General features: G+C 38.7%; 1 protein-coding gene across 1 annotated transcript in view; it reads left to right on the top strand.

Moving 5' to 3' along the window:
• The window catches only part of CD226 (CD226 molecule), a gene marked incomplete at its 3' end in the record, with an annotated part of 45,882 nt that extends 35,286 nt beyond the window's left edge, over positions 1-10,596 (top strand). Inside the window, exons 4-6 of the mRNA XM_084621388.1 lie at positions 5,355-5,466; positions 6,478-6,538; positions 10,459-10,596. Of these exons, the coding sequence (XP_084477514.1) occupies positions 5,355-5,466; positions 6,478-6,538; positions 10,459-10,596 (311 nt within the window). The remainder of the gene's footprint in view (positions 1-5,354; positions 5,467-6,477; positions 6,539-10,458) is intronic.
• Positions 10,597-18,745: the final 8,149 nt, after the last annotated feature.

Genomic DNA, 18,745 nt, shown 5'->3' with positions numbered 1-18,745 from the left:
ACTTTACACACACACCATTCTCTTCAACTGAGAAAAGACAAAAGGGCATCTAGGTATTATTTTTACATCTAAAGCAAAACTGTAGATTTTTCTTATCCAATCTACTAAAGGTTTTATTTGATCTGAAGATTTCTACTTTTGCCAGACGAGTTTTTGGTGCAGATGTGGGTAAAGGGAAACCGGTTAAAGTGTTTGAGAAACTTACCATTTGCTAGTACTTGAGTCAGAGACCATCATTTCTAAAGACAGCAGCTCTACATTTGACTGAAAGAAGCTGCCAGCTCCATTAGCTGTCAATAGCCATAGGACCCTGTCATAAATATAAAGTGAAGGGTAAACACCTTTAAATCCCTCCTGGCCAGAGGAAAAACCCTTTCACCTGTAAAGGGTTAAGAAGCTAAGATAACCTTGCTGGCGCCTGACCAAAATGACCAATGAGGAGACAAGATACTTTCAAAGCTGGAGGGGGGGGGGGGAAACAAAGGGTCCTCTCTGTCTGTGGTGCTTTTGCCGGGACCAGAGCAGGAATGCAGGTCAGAACTCCTGTAAAGAGTTAATAAGCAATCTAGTTAGGGATGCGTTAGATTCTGTTTTGTTTAAATGGCTGATAAAATAAGTTGTGCTGAATGGAATGTATATTCCTGTTTTTGTGTCTTTTTGTAACTTAAGGTTTTGCCTAGAGGGATTCTCTATGTTTTGAATCTGATTACCCTGTAAGGTATTTACCATCCTGATTTTACAGAGGTGATTCTTTTACTTTTTCTTTAATTAAAATACTCTTTTAAGAACTTGATTGCTTTTTCATTGTTCTTAAGATCCAAGGGTTTGGGTCTGTGTTCACCTATGCAAATTGGTGAGGATTTTTATCAAGCCTTCCCCAGGAAAGGGGGTGTAGGGCTTAGGGGGATTTGGGGGGGGGAAGACGTTTCCAAGTGGGCTCTGTCCCTGTTATTTTTGTTAGATGCTTGGTGGTGGCAGCAATAAGGTCCAGGGACAAAAGGTAAAATAGTTTGTACCTTGGGGAAGTTTTAACCTAAGCTGGTAAAAATAAGCTTAGGGGGTTTTCATGCAGGTTCCCCACATCTGTACCCTAGAGTTCAGAGTGGGGAAGGAACCTTGACAGACCCTTTCCAGACTACTGGCCACCTGAGAAGATAATACCATTTCCACCCTTTGGGTAATGGCAATCCCTGTGGTATTTTAAGCTGTCAGGACTCCAAGGGTCTCAGGTTGCTGGTTCAGTGAGAGCGGAAAACCAACGAGACAATGGGTTGGATCAGGGCCCTTGAGCACAGCCAGTCCTTCCCACATTGTCTGCCCTACATAGGAACACACCTCCCTTCCCCTGCCCTGCCTCATTCTGCCTCCTTGGGTGTTGCTAGATCCAGCCCTCTGCCTCATTCTGAAAGCAACAGGGAAGGGTGGAAGGGAGGTTCAGGCAATCACTGTGGCAACAATAGCTCAGGGACAGGATAAAAGCAACATGCAGCCAAAAGTGGCTGCTGGGGAATGTCAGATGGGTGGGAAGCAGGAGGCACGTTGTCCAGTCAGTGGCTCTTCTGGTATGATGTAGGCAGGTGGTATTAGGAGTTTGCCTTCTACAGCAGGCAGTGAGAGGCATGTGTGTGGTGTGTGTGAAGGCAAGGCTACTGAAGGAAGACAGAAGTGAAGAGACAGGAACTGAGTGGAATTAGCTCTTTTCCCTCACCTTAGTTTCCTAAATGAATTGTGTGTGTCTGCAGGACTTTTAGGAGTTAACAAAGCCCCTTTTCCTAAGCATGAACATGCATGTGTTGCTTTCTTTCTCGCTCTCATTTGCACAATCAGCTGTTTCAGCAGTGTGTAGTTAGCATACTGTATGTACCATTCCAGCAAGGCGTATAACAAGCTATAAGCAGCTCCTTACAGTGCAATAAAAACCCCTCTCATTAGGTCACAATGCATTATAACTGTCTAGCCCATCAGTGTTTCCTTCTCAAAGCAACAGTTAGTGTGTTGAAGGTTGAAAGACTTCACCCGTGAAATTTCCAAAATCCTGTGAAGAAAATGTCAATACTACAAAACTGTTTTTCATCCAACACTTAAGGGAAATGCGCCTGGTCTTTAGACCAGATGAATAGTCTCCCATTAACCTAGCTCCTTTAATCAGAAGACAGGCATTAAAGAGACAAATGACAAGTCTGAAAGGTCAGTAGTTACAGTAGGGTTTGGTATATTTATGAAAACAAAAGCAGCAGTAGGGCATAATTCACTTCAACTGAGAAGGCAAAAAAGGGCTTCTAGGCATTTTTGCTTCTAAAGCAAAATCTGCAGAATTTTCTTACCCAACTTTAAACTCGGTAGCTGGTAATCACCATGTTCAAACTGTCATAAATCAGAGATCAGCCCAGCCTAATAACCCTGGAGCCCAAACTCCCCTTGTTTTTGAGGGGAGTTTTCTGGTTGGAATCTACCTTACAAGGATTCAATCCAGAAGTATTGAGCTTGATGCAGATGTACCCTTTCCTGAAATGCGAGGGGATTAGCACCTGATGTTCTGGCACAGATAATAATGAAATGCTCTGTTTTAGCAAAGCAGCTAATATGTGAAGATGTTTGAACTTGCTCCATAGAGGGCAATTGTTTGTTTGTTTCTGCAATTGCCAAAGCAGAAAATCCTTATGATATAGAGACTGACTAATGCTGTATAATATCTTGGAAGGAAATACAACATGTCTTTCTCTTCTCCTTTGTCATTATAAGCATATGACAACTACAATCAGGCTCAAAACACAAGGCCACAGGTTTTTATATGTGCTTACAATATGAAAATCTTCAGCTCTTAACAGTCCGTCAGAATGCTGTAATGTCCCATGTCCCTTCAGCAATATAAAGTTTGAGTTTTCTTTCTTTCCATTAGAACAATATTGAAATTAAAACATGGGGTCTTTCTGTGGGTAGCATTTGCCCTGCAGTTTCCTGTGTGCACATCAGCATTGAAGAGAAGCTAGTGAACAAGTTATGGCCTCTGTTCATAGTAGCCAATAACCACTGTTAACTTTCTTTGTCCACCTAAGGATTCACCTCTGCTATGATGCCCCCAGAACACAGCCATCTGGTAATGGGTTAAGCAGGTAGTGATTTGCGATGACTGCTACTGATTGGCTTGTTTCACATACAAACAATGCATTTAGCTAGTTGCTGGTTAAACATACTCCTGTTATTGCTACCTTGTCCTATCACCTGCCTACTAGTCTGTTTCTTGCCTGTTTAAACTGTAAGCTCTTTGGGGGCAGGGATTGTGTCTTACTTTGTGTCTGTAGGGTCTGTAGACCCGGTCTGGTTTAGTAATCTAGGCTCTAGTAATACAAGTAATAAATAATAATGATGTGTGGCAAGGGTTCTCAAGATCGTCAGTAACATGGACCAGACCTGAATAGAGAGTTTTTCTCGTGGTCTGCTGTCCTCCCATTTTCAGTTAATTAGTATCTCTGTGGCAATTACAGCAATTGCTTACATGGAAAGAATATTAGGAAAGCACTTCAGCTGTCCTTTAACACATTTTAACAGATGGAAACCAGGAGGAGACACTACACTATGTGACCAACCATGGTTTCCTGGCTCACTGTTTGAGAACTGCTGATATATAGCATAATACAGCTAAGTTAGTCAGTAGATTAAAAGTCCCCATTTTTAACAAACCAGATATATGCCTTTCTCAGCCCATGTCTTGCTTATTGTTCATTACTTTCATTTCTGTGTCACGTCAGAATTTGAAAACAGTAAGGTTATTTGTTTCTGCATTCTGTTTACTTTCGGCTAGATCCTACTCCCTCTGTGCACCGAGGTAAAAGAAGCAGAAGACTGTATAAGGGTGCATTTTTTTCCCTATGCAAATAGCTGAACAGAATCTCTCCCACCACTCGGGTGGACTGGGTGGTATGTCTGTTCACACACCGGACCCTGCAGCATAGGAGGTGAAACCAGCTGGCTAATGCTTAGGCTGCTATTAACAGCTTGTGTTATCTGGGTGTGCCCCTAGTACCTGCTCATAGGAGGAGGAAGCAGGGCATTGTGGTGGGTTGCACAAAGGCAGATTAGAAGTTCTGTGGTTTAACATACTTTTTTTTCCTGCTTCTTTTAATCAAAATCAGTATCAAGAGTGTGAGAAAATATATTCAGTATAACTACTGTGCGTGTAGTAAACAGTGCTGAAAAGGGATGGTTGTAGGCCTGAGACACTGGACTGAGACTCAAGAGATTTGGGTTCAGGACCTGGCACTGCCACAGAGTTTTTGGGAGGCCCTGGGCAAGTCACTTCCCTGCCCTGCTTCAATTTTCCCATCGGTTAAATTGGGATAATCACTTCTTACCTGTCAGGGGTGAGTGAGAATATATTAACATTTGTGGTGCTCAGATGACAGGAACTATATAAACAGATTGTGTGCAGGGCGGTCTCAGGATTGGGGGAGTACATATGTAAAACCATCTTTTCCCCCTCAAGTTGGCCATTTGAGTGTTCCTTGGCTACAGCTGGGGTCTGGCCCAGTAAAATTTTCAGAAATAAAAACTAAACATTTCAAGGAAAGTGAAGTCTAATGTAATTTTGATTAAGTGCTTCTCACCTTGGTTATGGTTCTCAGAAAGTGTCTTTGTTTAAATAGTAGAACAGATGAATAAGCTCTTCAAACAAAAGCCCCAGGACATGGGATCTACCATAGGTTAAGGGCACAAATTTTTGTGGAAATGCTTGTTAAAACAGTTTCCCCTATAGTTAGCACAGGAAATAACTGGCATGATGGTGTAGTAGTATCAGTTGACAAATGTTGACAATGTAATGTTGACTGTGGCAACCTTTTTCTGGGGGTCTCTGAAGAGATGACAAAGCTATTGGTTGTTTTGAGTCATGAGGCCCAGGAGGCTGAGTACTGAGAGATTGTTGGACTATTTGTTTAGGATAACCTCTGTAGAGTAAAATCATAGGCCATATCTGGTTCTGCAATAACTTTTACACGACTAGCATGCAGTATTTTTATTATTTCTACCTGAAGAGATCTTGTCTGTGATATCAGACTCTGGTTTCCTCAGTGGGGAAAAATAAGCTATGTGATGCATTGTTTAGTCCCTATCTATGTATTGTGGTCTCTCACCTTTTGTGATATCTATATAAACTCTGCTGAGAGCCCCAGAAACAAAGGTAACAGTGAAAAATTGGTGTTGGAGCCTGAGGGGAAGGCAGGAGGGCCAGTCTCCTTTTCCCCTTTAGCTTTCACTGAATATGTTTTTATCTGTATAACTGTTGATTTGAACCTTAGTGGAATGTGAAGAATACCTGCCTCTTCGAACTATTGATGATCTTTATTATCATCCTCTAGAAACTTTGGATCATCACTGGCATATTTTGCTCATTGCTGGAGGGGCTGCTGCCTCATTACTGTTACTGGTCACCATACTGATCATCAGCATCGCTCTTGTTTATCGTAAAAAGTAAGTAGAGTAACAGATCCAATTCCTTAACGACCCTGAGTAGCTCTAAAGTCTCAAAGACCTCATATTGGATAGCCTTCCACTGACATAACTGCTAAGACTCTAACATCCTCTTTAGAATTGGTTTTAAAAAATGGGGTGTGGAAATGTAGCAATTTTTAAAAATGTACCCCTTTTATTCAAAATTTGAAATATCAACACTTGGAAATTCTGATGCTACAGCTCGTAGAAAAAATTGTTAATGTTTCAAGTTTTTCCTAATTTTTTTAAAAATTTGAATTTCAAAAAATGTCAACACTTTCTAATCTTCATGCTCTTATGAAATGCTTTCATGGCATAAACCACAACTGGCGCACTCTGCGATTACATGCTAAGGGATTAAGTTCTGAATTTATTTCCCACTTGAATCCTCCCATCCCCAAGTATGCTGCATCCCCTACCAAATGACTAAAAGTTGTTAAACCTAGATTGTATGTCTTTGTTTTTTGTTGAAGTTGGCAAAAACAACAGTAACAAAATAATGAGACATCTCGCCCCTCCCCCCCCCCCGCAATACAAAGCATTTTTAGAATTTTTAGAATTTTAGCTAATTGGCAAATATGTCTTTTTATTCACCTGAAATGGGGTTGGTTTTTTAAATGTATTATTTATGTCCCAACTTTGTGCTCAGCACTATATGAGACAAAGTCAATTTCTGTCCCAAGGAGGTTACAGTCTATAACTCAGACACAGAAACACTAAGCTGCCCAGGGACCCAGAGGAGAGGCTGATTGGAGTTTGTTCTTTCTTTTGCTTTGAGTAAGAAGGTAAACCCAGTCCTCCATTATCTCTCTCATTTCTAGTTCTCCCTGGGAAGCAAAATCCCAAGATGCTAGATGGCCTTTTAAGCCTTTTTTGGTTATTATTTTTGTACTGAAATTATTGTACAGATCTATGTTGTTAGAATTAATCTGCTAAACTATGCAGATGTGCATTTCCACTGTAACATTCCCGCTGAATGTGTGTCACCAGAAAGAAAAGGAGAAGGATTATGAAGGCCCTGTCGAAAGCCCTGTACTCTACTCAGACCCGGGTAAGACTGGCCAAAGAACTACTTCCTTTTTGCGGGATCTTTTTGTGTGTCTTTCTTTTCTGAGTAATTTAAATGTGACAACATGAAAACAGTACTTTCTGCAGTTCGCAATTTAGATTCTACTCTTACTACTGGTGCTTTTTTCACTGTTTCCCTGAAATATGCTCACACTTGTAAGAGACAGCATGGTGTAGTGGTCTGAGCACTGATCCAAGCACCAGGAATTCCTGAGGTCTAATCCCGTTGATGGGCTCGTCATGCAGGCCACCATTCTCAAGTCAATGGGAGTTGCAGATGCTCAGCAACGCTCCAAATCAGGCCCTGTGTATTTGTCCTAAATATGGATTTATGGGCTGGATTTTGAGCTCCCAATTTGGCTTTAACACCTTTCTGAATTTCTGTTTCTCCTTGAATAAAAATGGATTGTTAGTTTAAGAGGAGTGCTGCAAGGATTAGTTAATATTTGCTAAGGACTCTGATAGTATTAGACATCAAAGTGCTGAATGTTTTGGCAGTGATCCTTCTGTGATATAAGAGGGTAGATATGTTTGCAAATAGTTTACCTTTGGGCTTGAAAGCTAACCCCATCATTCCTCCATATGCTGCATGCATGTTTAATTTTGGACACTAAATGTAACATTGGTTCATTCTATTATTTGATACATCTTCAGTTTGTCTTAAAAGTAATACCTAAACATATTGCATATGTATGCAGGACTTCTGTCATGGGAGAAGTGTAACAGGAGAACTTAGGTGCTGTGTTTGGGAGTGAGATGTGAGTTCATCTACTCTAATTTTGTAGGGCAGATACCCAGTTTTCAGAGGTTTCCCTCTTTTTTGTTCTTTAGAGGTGGGACCCAAACACTAATACTTAAACCTTTTTTAGACATTTGTGTTCCATAAAAAATATAATATAATATAAATCTTTATAGAGCCCTAAGAATGCTAAGGTGAGGGAAGGGTGCCAACTTAATTCTGCTCCTGCCTTTCCTCTACACTGACCCTCAGTCCTGGCTCCTGGGGCCACCTTTGCCATCTTTCCCCCTGAACACTATGTAACCTTTCTTAATGGGTGTGTGAGTCTCTCGCTGCTTCTCTCAGTCACCAGCTTGTACATGAAGCCACTGTGAGTTGCATGGTAGAGATTTCTTTAAAACTCCATCTTTACTCGTAGTCTTCACTGCCTCCCTTCTGTCTTATATTGACCAGAAGAAGGGCGAAGCAGGCTGTAATGGGAGTACAGGCCTCAGGGAAATCCCTGCACTAAGAAATCTTCCCTTTTTCTGTGATAAGGAGCCCTAATGGGACTTGTTCCAACTTTAGGAACTGCCTAGTTCATAAAGCAATTAATGCATGAGGAATCACAAGTGTTTTAAGATTGGACGAATCCTGCAGTTGTTTTCATCTATCTACTATGCCCCAGCTGAAATTATTAATCGTGATTAAGCGCCCTGTTAAACAATAGAATGCTATTTATTTAAATATTTTGGGTGCTCTCTATGTTTTCAAATATATTGATTTCAATTACAACACAGAATACAAAGTGTACAATACTCACTTTATATTTATTTTTGATTACAAGTATTTGCACTGTAAAAAAACAACGTAGTATTTTTCAATTCACCTAATACAAGTACTGTACTGCAATCGCTTTATCATGAAAGTTGAATTTACAAAAGTAGAATACTCTGCAAAAAAAATCTTGCATTCAAAAATAAAATAATCTAAAATTTTAGAGCTTGCATGGGCTCAGTCCTCCTTCTTGTAAAGCCAATTGCTCAGACAAACAAGTTTGTTTACATTTGCAGGAAATAATGCTGCCCGCTTCTTGTTTACAATGTCACCTGAAAGTGAAAACAGGCATTTGCATGGAACTGTTGTAGCCAGAGTCCCAAGATATTTACGTGCCAGATGCACTAAAGATTCATATGTCCCTTCATGTTTCAACTACCGTTCCAGAAGACGTGCGTCCATGCTGATGACAGGTTCTGCTCGATAACAATCCAAAGCAGTGCGGACTGATGCATGTTCATTTTCAGTATCTGAGTCAGATGCCATGAGCAGAAGGTTGATTTTCTTTTCTGGTGGTTTGAGTTCTGTAGTTTCCCCATCGGAGTATTGCTCTTTTAAGACTTCTGAAAGCATGCTCCACACCTCGTCCCTCTCAGATTTTAGAAGGCACTTTCAATTCTTAAACCTTGGGTCGAGTGCTGTAGCTATCTTTAGAAATCTCACATCGGTACCTTCTTTGCATTTTATGAAATCTGTAGTGAAAGTGTTCTTAAAATGAACAACATGTGCTGGGTCATCATCCGAGACTGCTAGAACATGAAATATATGGCAGAATGTGGGTTAAAAAACAGCAGGGGTATACAATTCTCCCCCAAGGAGCTCAGTCACAAATTTAATTAATGCATTATTTTTTTAATGAGCATCAGCAGGATGGAAGCATGTCCTCCGGAATGGTGTCCGAAGCATGAAGGGGGCATATCAATGTTTAGCTTAACTGGCACATAAATACCTTGCAATGCCAGCTACAAAAGAGCCATGTGAATGCCAGTTCTCACTTTCTGGTGACATTGTAAACAAGAATAGGGCAGCATTACCTCCCGTAAATGTAAAGAAACTTGTTTGTCTTAGTGATTGGCTGAACAAGAAGTAGGACTGCGTGGACTTGTAGGCTCTGAAGTTTTACATTTGTTTTGTTTTTGAGTGCTGCAGTTATTTAACAAACAAAATCTACATTTGTAAGTTGCACTTTCACGACAAAGAGATTGCATTGCTGTACTTGTATGAGGTGAATTGAAAAATACTATTTCTTTGTTTATCATTTTTACAATGCAAATATTTGTAATCAAAAATAATATAAAGTGAGCACTGTACACCTTGTATTCTGTACTGTAACTGAAATCAATATATTTGAAAATGTAGAAAAACTTTCAAAATAATTAATACATTTCAGTTGGTATTCTATTGTTTAACAGTGTGAGTAAAACTGCGATTTAATTGCGATTAATTTTTTCTGGCATGGTGGTTGAAGCATGAAGGGACACATGAATCTTTAGCATATCTGGAACATAAATACCTTGCAATGCCAGCTACAAAAGTGCCATGTGAACGCCAGTTCTCTCTTTCTGGTGATAGTGTAAACAAGAAGAGGGCAGCATTATCTCCTGCACATGTAAACAAACTTGTCTGAGCGTTTGGCTGAACAAAAAGTAGGACTGAGTGGACTTGTAAGCTCTAAAGTTTGAAATTTGTTTTATTTTTGAATGCAGTTATTTTTTGTGCATAATGCTACATTTGTAAGTTCAACTTTCATGATAAAGAGATTGCACTATAGTACTTGTATTAAGTGAAGTGAAAAATACAATTTTTCATTTTTATAGAGCACAAATTGATAAAAAATAAATATAAAGTGAGCACAGTACACTGTTGAAATTGAAATCAATATATTTGAAAATGTGGAAAACATCCAAAAATATTTAAAGAAATGGTATTCTAATATTGTTTAACAGTACAATTTTTTTTTAACTGTATGATTACTTTTTTTAATCGCTTGACAGCCCTGTCCTAGATGTTTTGAGAAAACTCTGGAACTTTTTGAAATGTTCAGAATACTAAAAGTACCAACTTGTTCCAGGTTCTTCCTCCCATCTCTGTTGTTTCCCACCTTACCTTCACTACTGCAGTATCTTCCAGTGCTGTAAATGAGATCTGGGCTCAAGCAGCTTTTCTTCATTTTTTTGACATTCCTATTATTGTTGTTCTGAGGGCATTCAGAGCCCAACACTAACAGGGGCTCTTGAGCTTTAGCTCGATTGTGAACATCTCCCTTGATTAAATAAAGTGTGGCTATCTAATGAACCAATGATTTGCAGTTCACTGTTGACATTTTTAATGGTTTTATGTTCTTCTAGCCCAGTAACAGTTATGGAAGATCCAACTTTCATGGCACACCAGACAGCAGAAGAGGAGTAGAATCAGTGTCTGGGCAGATGGATGAGATTTATATCAACTACAGAGACTACTCACGCAAACCAAAGACAAGAGCATGAGTTTCTTTCGCATGTCTGAATAAAGTAACCAATGTCGAAGTACAGGCTCTGGATCGTAGGCTGGATTCTCTTTGTACCAGACTGACCTTTATTTTTTTAGTCTCCATCAGCAAAGTGACTTTGATTTATCAGTCCAGCAAGAGATTATTTGTTTGTCTATAATTTACACTTTCCAAGACTTTAACTACATTTTAAGCCATCATTTTGGCAGGGAGGGAGGGAATAAATTAAGGGGCCAATTCAGAGCTGCTGTACTCCAATGGCACTGGAGCTGCATCTGTCTACACCAGGTCTGAATTTGATCTTGGAAGTTTATCTGAATGAGTGCAGCAGAGGGAAAATGTGTTCTTTTCTGTCTAGATCCAGGTGTTTAACATCTACAGTGGCACTCACATTGTGTGCTTTATAGAGTGGTAGCAGAATGAAACTGTTTTTGCTCACTGGTAACATAATACTTGTATTTGATCTTGTCACTTCACATGCAGCCGGTTTTCTCCTGCCCAGAATAAGACTGGTTCACAGGAACTCACCATCCCTCCCTCTTCATGGCCACACAAGATGTTCAAGCAGTTACTCAGGTCCTTATGGTTGAGGAAAGGATAGAAATCTGGCCCTGAGGCACAGCAGCACACTCAGGCCTGGTCTACACTGGGGTAGGGATCGATCTAAGTTACACAACTTCGGCTACGTGAAGAACATAGCTGAAGTCTACGTACTTAGATCTACTTACCGCAGTGTCTTCACTGCGGTAAGTCGACGGCTGACTTTCTCCCATTGACTCCGCCTGTGCCTCTCGCCCTGGTGGAGTACCGGAGTCGATGGGAGAGCTCTCGATTTATCGCATCTAGACTAGACGCGATAAATCAACCCCTGCTGAATTGATCACTGCCCGTTGATCTAGCTGGTAATGTCGACAAGCCCTCAGGTGAAAACAAAACACAAAGACTCTGTCACTGGCAAGTTATATTTAATAATAATTTATTATAAGGTTTGGTTGCACAAAAAATAAATGAGAACAAGGAGGATACAGGAATAAATGAGGCAAAGCAGAAGAAAAAAGCATGATTAAGAACACTTACAAAATGATATGTATGCATACACATACATATATGTGTATATATTCTGCAGGAATCTGCAGAAGAAAATGCACAAAAATAGAAAGAAACAAAACCAGAAGGCAGACCTGAGAATTATGGTCTTTACACAAGTGGAATGTCTCTAGGCGTGTGCAGGACAGTCACTTTAACATGAGGGAGGAATCCAGGTAAGTGAGTGCTATTATGAAGACTAATAGTCACATATGGCTGCATACTATAGTGCCTCAACATACTGTATACTGTGTGTCAGGCTGATTAATCACATCTGCTTGGCCTGGTGCTCCCTTTCTCTTTAAACATTAGTGAAAGTGGTACTGAACTTGAATATTTCTGGAAAGGGGAAAAAAGTTAATGTCATTCTTCCTAAGCATTAGTTACCAGTTCTATTGAGTTTGGCAGGAAAAGAGCATTGACAGCAGCCTGAAAGCTAAAAGCACATTATAGTTAACCTCTTCTGACAGAAGGCTGGTTTCATGTGAATAAAAAAACAGTGGTCTAGATTCTTCTGGTCATTATGTGGACATAGGAGTCCCAAGCTACTGTAGAGGATCACAGCATTGTGCAGCTAGCCTACACTTCAGCTAAATTGAAGTGTTGTAAGACTAAAAATTCATTCAAACCTAGCATTGAAGAGTTTCATTGTTTACAATGTCAAACACATCTTTTTTTTTTTTTTTTTAATATCTGTGTACTCCTCAGCAAATACCTATATACATTATAAGGGGTACTTTTATTTTTTTTCCACCGACTGAAGGATTGTTAGCAGATGAACAATGAAATTGCATCATATCGATGAGGATACAATGAAATGTACTATTGATAAGTTGGGTTTTTTTTTACCTGAGTTATCACGTCATACCAGATCATTGCAAATTGTGCACAGTATTAAAAGTAGAGCCCTGTATCAGCAGGCCTTTTCTCTAACCTAGATCTGGTGATCCCATTTATATTCAAATGCCAAGCTGTTAATATAATGTATTCCAGTAGATTTAAGTTTTCTAGTCAGAGCTCTGGATGCCTCAAAATATAATAACCACAAAGTTGGTAGTGCCCCCCTGTTTTTTTAGAAGCAGAGTTTTCACTTGTAGTGCATTCATACTAGTCTACATAAACTAAAGAGTTGGTTTTACTGAGGGTGAAAAGATGGGGATTTTTTTTTAACTTGAATAGCTACAGGATCATCTTATTTTCGTTTGTTTCTGGTAAGAGTCCTTGATGTTTCCTTGACATGGTATCTGAGGCCATTATAACATTTCTCTGTACATTTTTTTTTTCAAAATAATTGAACATTTTCCAGATTTTAGGGGGGGAAATCTGTACTGCATATCTTGGCATTTTGTTTCATCTATTTTAATTCAAATTCCATAGATGTTTTGCTTCTACAAAGACAGTATACAGGGAAAATTGTGTCAACACATCACACACAGCATAATAAAAGTAATATATTAATCTTTTCCAATAAACAGACCAAGCAACAGCTTAATTTTGTACCCTTATCATAAAGCTATATCAGTGAACAGCAGCTGAACCCCAGATGAAACCATTAAAAAAACAACCTTGTCAATGTTCCAAACTGGCAGCAAAATCAGTAAGTTACTAAAATCTCTTAAGACTAAAGAGCCTGGCTTGCACAAGTTGTCATTAATATGTCAACATTGCCTACAGTTTGTTTTCTAAATAGAAGGAAAAACTTAGTTACCACTGTGGAGTAACTGTTGGCCAGTGCTGATTTTTTAATGGAAATCACTGTAGGTGAAGCGTCTAAGCACAGCAGTTGGGGAGTAGGATTTAAAACCTCTTAAAATGTATGAGTGTGGCTCGAGGGACTGTCTATGGCAAAATTTGCATCGTTTTAAATTAGTGTTCTAGGTACCCACTCTGAAGTCAGACAGCTCACAGGGCGCTATTTGTGACTTAGATGATCAAGCTCAGAATTTCACATAATAGGACCAAATTACATCCTTAGCAAATGTAAGAAATGCAATTCCTTTTACAGGTGCTTATTTCCTCTAGGGCAAAAGTATGCAACTAAACTTTGCAATCACTTTTGAACAGAAAAATAGCAATGATAAACACTGAAAATAATGATTGAAATAAGTGTGTTTTTTCTCTACAGCTTAGAACCGTTTAAAAAAAAATCAATGTCCCACAAAGATAACAATAAACCCCAAACAGCAGGCAGATTATGGAATTTACTGAAGGCTATTACAGCATTACTTATTTAAAAATAACCAAACAAACCCAGGCTCCAGAAACATTACTTAAATAAATGAAGCTTACAGGATAAAGCATATTTTCATTAAACAAAAGAGATATTTAATTTGTTAATCTTTAATTAAGGGACCTCTTAGCAGAAAACTGGAATTATACTGATAAAAGCTTTTAAGAAAGGGAAAAGATGGCTTTTCTTCAGTGACACATTAAATCTGCTATGGCTAGTTGTATGCATGTATGTTGTGCGCAAGGAGAGAGACATTTATATGCTTGGTTTATGTTTCAAGGAGAAGTCCTGTAATTGATGGCATTATAAAACCTTTTAAACTTAAATACATGTCTCTTGAAAAACTGAGTCCTCCAAAGTAAAATAGTATCTGAAATTGGCCTATTCTGGCAGCGCTTCACTCTGCAGAGACAGCCATCTTCCTGGTTCATGAAAAACAGAAAGAGGATCGAACTCCCACTTTAAGGTGCTTTGGGCAGATAGCATAGCAGGGAATTGAGATGCTCTATTGAAATATTTCTTTTAGCTTCCTTTATTCTTAAAAAAATGCTGATGTGTTTTAAAGACAATAAATAATCTGCATCCTGCCAAGGCCTCTATCATAACTTCCCACTTTCTGTTCCTCTTGGCTATTTCTTTCTCTCGGGCCCAGCAGAGCGCATTTTGTCTGCTAGTAGTTGGAGGTGTGAAGGAATGTCTGGAGGGTTTGTTGCTGAGAGGGGGAGAGAAGGGAGCTAAAAGCATATGTTGGGTTGTTCTTGAAAGATTCAGTCAGGTAGGAACTTTGGATTTGGGGAAAGGTCTGGGCTGAGCCATGAAAAGAAACTGTTTCAAATAACAGATCCTAGGGTGAAGATTACTTGCAGTCTTAAAACTTCTGGAAACCATGGGGCAGATTATTTCTTATATCTACTTTACACCCCAGAAGTTCCATTTAACTCAGTAGGCTAAGTGATTGTCATGTGGCGATGCTCCTCTCAAGTCCAAGGAGGGACACTGATTGACACCAGCACAGTTACCATCTACCTCACTGAGTTACACAGATGTAAGTGAGAGGAAACCCAGGCTCTAAATGCCTCCACTGAATTCAATGGAGTTGTATTTGCTTACACCAGGGCTACAATTAATTGCTAATACCTTGTTTCTCCAATTAAATCTAATTGTTTGCTCCTGTCTTTAATGATCATTGGGTAGCAAGATGACACTCTCCATGTTCTGAGGAATTTTATTTTAATTATTACTTAATTCTGTAATTTTAATTATTACTTAATATTAATTATTACTTAATTCTGAAATTAACACCACTGATCTGTTGAAATTGTGAAATTTTAGAAATGTGCACATTTCCTTTTACATGTTTTATGTCTAGTTGGACACCAACCTGACTAGTTCAGGCTCCCAATCTAAACCCTGCTTATAGAATTATTTAGATGATGAGCAAAATTTTCAGAAACATTTAAATGATTGAGGCTCCTAAGTCTCTTTTTTCAAAAGTGACTTAGGCATTTAAGACTTCAAGTACCACTGACTTGCTATGAAACTTAAGTGTCTAATGACCAGATTTTCTACAGTATTTAGGCACCTAGAGATGTGGATAGGCAAATTGTCGGATTTTCAAAAGCACTGAAGCAGGTTACATGCCTAGTTGCCATGGGAATCAATAGGAGATAGGTGCTGAACCAGCTTTAGTTCATAAAGGTGTTATACACTTTTGAAAATGGAAGGTAGGCTCCTAATGTGCTCAGATGCATTTGAAAATGTTACCTGATGTTTTAATCCATTCTCAGAAGAAAGCAGCTCAGGCATCTACCTCCCACAGGCTGAGATATACCTGGAAAAATTTAGATAGCTCATCAATGCTGGAAAATATGGATCTCGGGGTAAGTAAAATCTGCCACACTCTGCTGAATCACATGGCTGTTTGATTTCCTAATTTTGAAGGATCTGAACAAAATGTTGTATTGAATATTTCCTAAATCTAGCCACCACTCTCAGGACTTCCAAGACTGAGATGAATTCTATTTCAGAGTGAATTATGCAGTTATCACGCCACCCTGCCTTCTGCTAGCACTGTGTCTAATACAAAGATGGATTCTGGGCACAGTTACTTTTCCATCATGTGGGGTACTCAAAAAAAAAGTTTTACCTTAGTTAAAAGGATAAGTTTATGTTAGTATCTATGGTACAATATTCCCTTATACTTTGGCTTGGCAGAATTCAATTTTTATTTTTTCTAATTTTTGACACATAATATCAATGTTTATTTGTAAACTTATTTTTATCCTTTTAAAATTTCACTATCATGTGAAATTATGGGGGTGGAAGCAACAACATATGTCAAAATATACAAAGCGACCATCCTTAAATCAAAATCTAATAAGTTTGCAAACAGCACTTTTTGTACTGTGACTATTGATAAATTTTGCTGCCATCAATGGAAATATTTTTTCATCAACGTGTGTGTATGGAGAAATCAATGTTTATAGGCATTTACCAATTAAAAATCTAATCCTGTCTAGCCTACCTATACTTTATATAGGAAATAACTGGAAAACTAGAAATACTGAGGTAAATTTGTAAAGTTATCTAAGGCAATTGGCATATTTTTATGAGTAGCCACTTTCCTAGTAACACAGCCAGTACTGAGCAAAGTTGAAAATGCTTATGGGAAAAATGAGAAATAGCTGAGGCCCCCTGGGTGCCTCCCTATGCCAACTGGAAGAAGGCACCACCATACCATAACTCACCTGAGATCTGACACACTCATTCTGACAACAGTGAGTTGGGGCAATCTATGTGAAAAAAGGCATCCTGTAAGGTATCCTATTGAAACTGGTAACATGCCAGTGATTAATATTATTGCACAATTTAGCTACAGGTGGTGTATAGAGAATTATAGCTGTGTGCTGGAAATATGGTCTTAAAATATGTTTGGCCAGCAGTGCATAAGCCTAACCCAGCCAAAGGAATGTTGTTTCATTGGCTTCACGGTGTTGTCAATGTAAACTGAGCAAGGTGAGGACAGACATATAATGGGAGTACATTTGAAGTAAACACAGCCATAAAACTAGCAGGTAGGGGAGATGACCACTTACCAATCACAATGGGGTATGTTGTACCCTCAGTAAGCCTCCCTGGCTCTTAAAACAGAGACAATGGACTTTGGAAAATATAAGCAGAAACATAAAGCCACTTTAGCATCTATCACCTGAGAGAGACAAGGGGCCAGAGCTCTTGAAATCTTGATCCTTCAACCAAGGGGGGAGGAAGAAGAGGGTGAAGTCTCTGGGAACTGACTGTAGGTGAGAAACCTGCTTAGACAAAGATTGTAACTTGCTGAAGTTAAGTTTTAGTCACTAGAAAGTATATTTTGTTTGTTACCTTTCATATCTCTTTCACTCCTACGTGAAATCACTTCCAATTAGTGATCAGTAGCACATTAGCCATGCTAAATTATAGTCAAAGTACATTTTGCCACATTTTTCTTGTATTTGTTAATAAGAGTAGTATATATTTCAGTTCCGTTTGTGTGCAACACCATATTTTCTCACAACTTAAAGAAGGTATTCAAGAAAATAAATGTTTTAAGATTTATACTATATCACACAGAAGATGTAAAACCTCCATAATTGTGCACTAATGTATCATGTAGGAAATTTCTCATTAGACTCCTTCTGCATGTCATTGTATGGGCAGAAGCATGAGAACTGAGGGTCCTCAAGTTTTCTTACTTATAGTTGCAGACATTGTTTTTATTCATAGAAATGTTTAATCCAATTCTGAAATGTTCCAAGTTATTTGCTTCAATAAAATCTTGCCTCAGTTAGTTCCACAAGCTAAACCAACTATAAATGAGTTTCTTTCATCTAGATTAAATAATGCATTTTAATGTGAGTGCTGATGTTCTTATTTATCCTTTTCCATAATACAAGAACACCTGATTGACCCTCTCTGCGCAAATTATTGTTCTGTAGGACCTTGATCCTATGAGTTGAGTGCCAATCTTAACTTCCATTGAAGCCAGTGGAAGTTGAGCACTTTAGTGAGGGTTGAGTACCCTCAGTTTCCACTGGCTTCAATAGGAGTAGAGGGCACCTTGCAGGATCCAATGCTCTATGAGTATCATATCTCCTAAATTACCCTAATCCTTTTAAATCTTTCCTTGTTTTCACTCCTCACCCCATTCCATGCTTCTATTCTTTTTGTTGCCCTTCCCTGAGGGCTCTGTTTACTATGCCCTTTTGGAGATGAGGGGACAAGAGCTGAATGCAGGCTTGAAGGTGAGTACATTCCATTTATTACTGTTTTTCTTACTACAGTCTAAAAAAGTGCTATGCAACTTTTACAAAAAGCACCTCCAGAATTTAGATGCTTGATATCATTGTCATCTGAGGAAGCTTAAAAGACTCCAATATTAATTTGTCACAGGGATAGCTTTATTTTGTACCATGTTCTGTTCTTGCTGCAAGAGCAGTCATGACAATAGATGTATAACTGCCATCTTTGTTCTCATTATTGGTGTAAAATTGTCAAGCGACTGGATTAATTTTATGCTGTCTTTCTATGCTTGCTGCAGTCTTTGTTAGAAGACAATTAAATATATATTGAGAACAAGAATAAACATATATTAAAAACGGGGGATAACTTTGCTCAGAACTAAAATAGTTACATGGAAAAATCCTCTGTAAAATATATCAATTCCCCTGAATCTCCTAAGACTATAACAAAATAAAGATGCAAATCTATTCATTCTCAGGACACTTTCTACACAGAAAGATAAGGTGGAAATGGTGAAAACTTAACCCTTAGTGCTGTTCAGAATGAAGTGTGA

This window comes from Lepidochelys olivacea, assembly GCF_965140295.1.
Source record: "Lepidochelys olivacea isolate rLepOli2 genome assembly, chromosome: 2".
Taxonomy (NCBI): Eukaryota; Metazoa; Chordata; order Testudines; family Cheloniidae; genus Lepidochelys; species Lepidochelys olivacea.
Note: the sequence above shows the minus strand (reverse complement) of the source record. Positions and strands in the feature narration are given on the sequence as shown.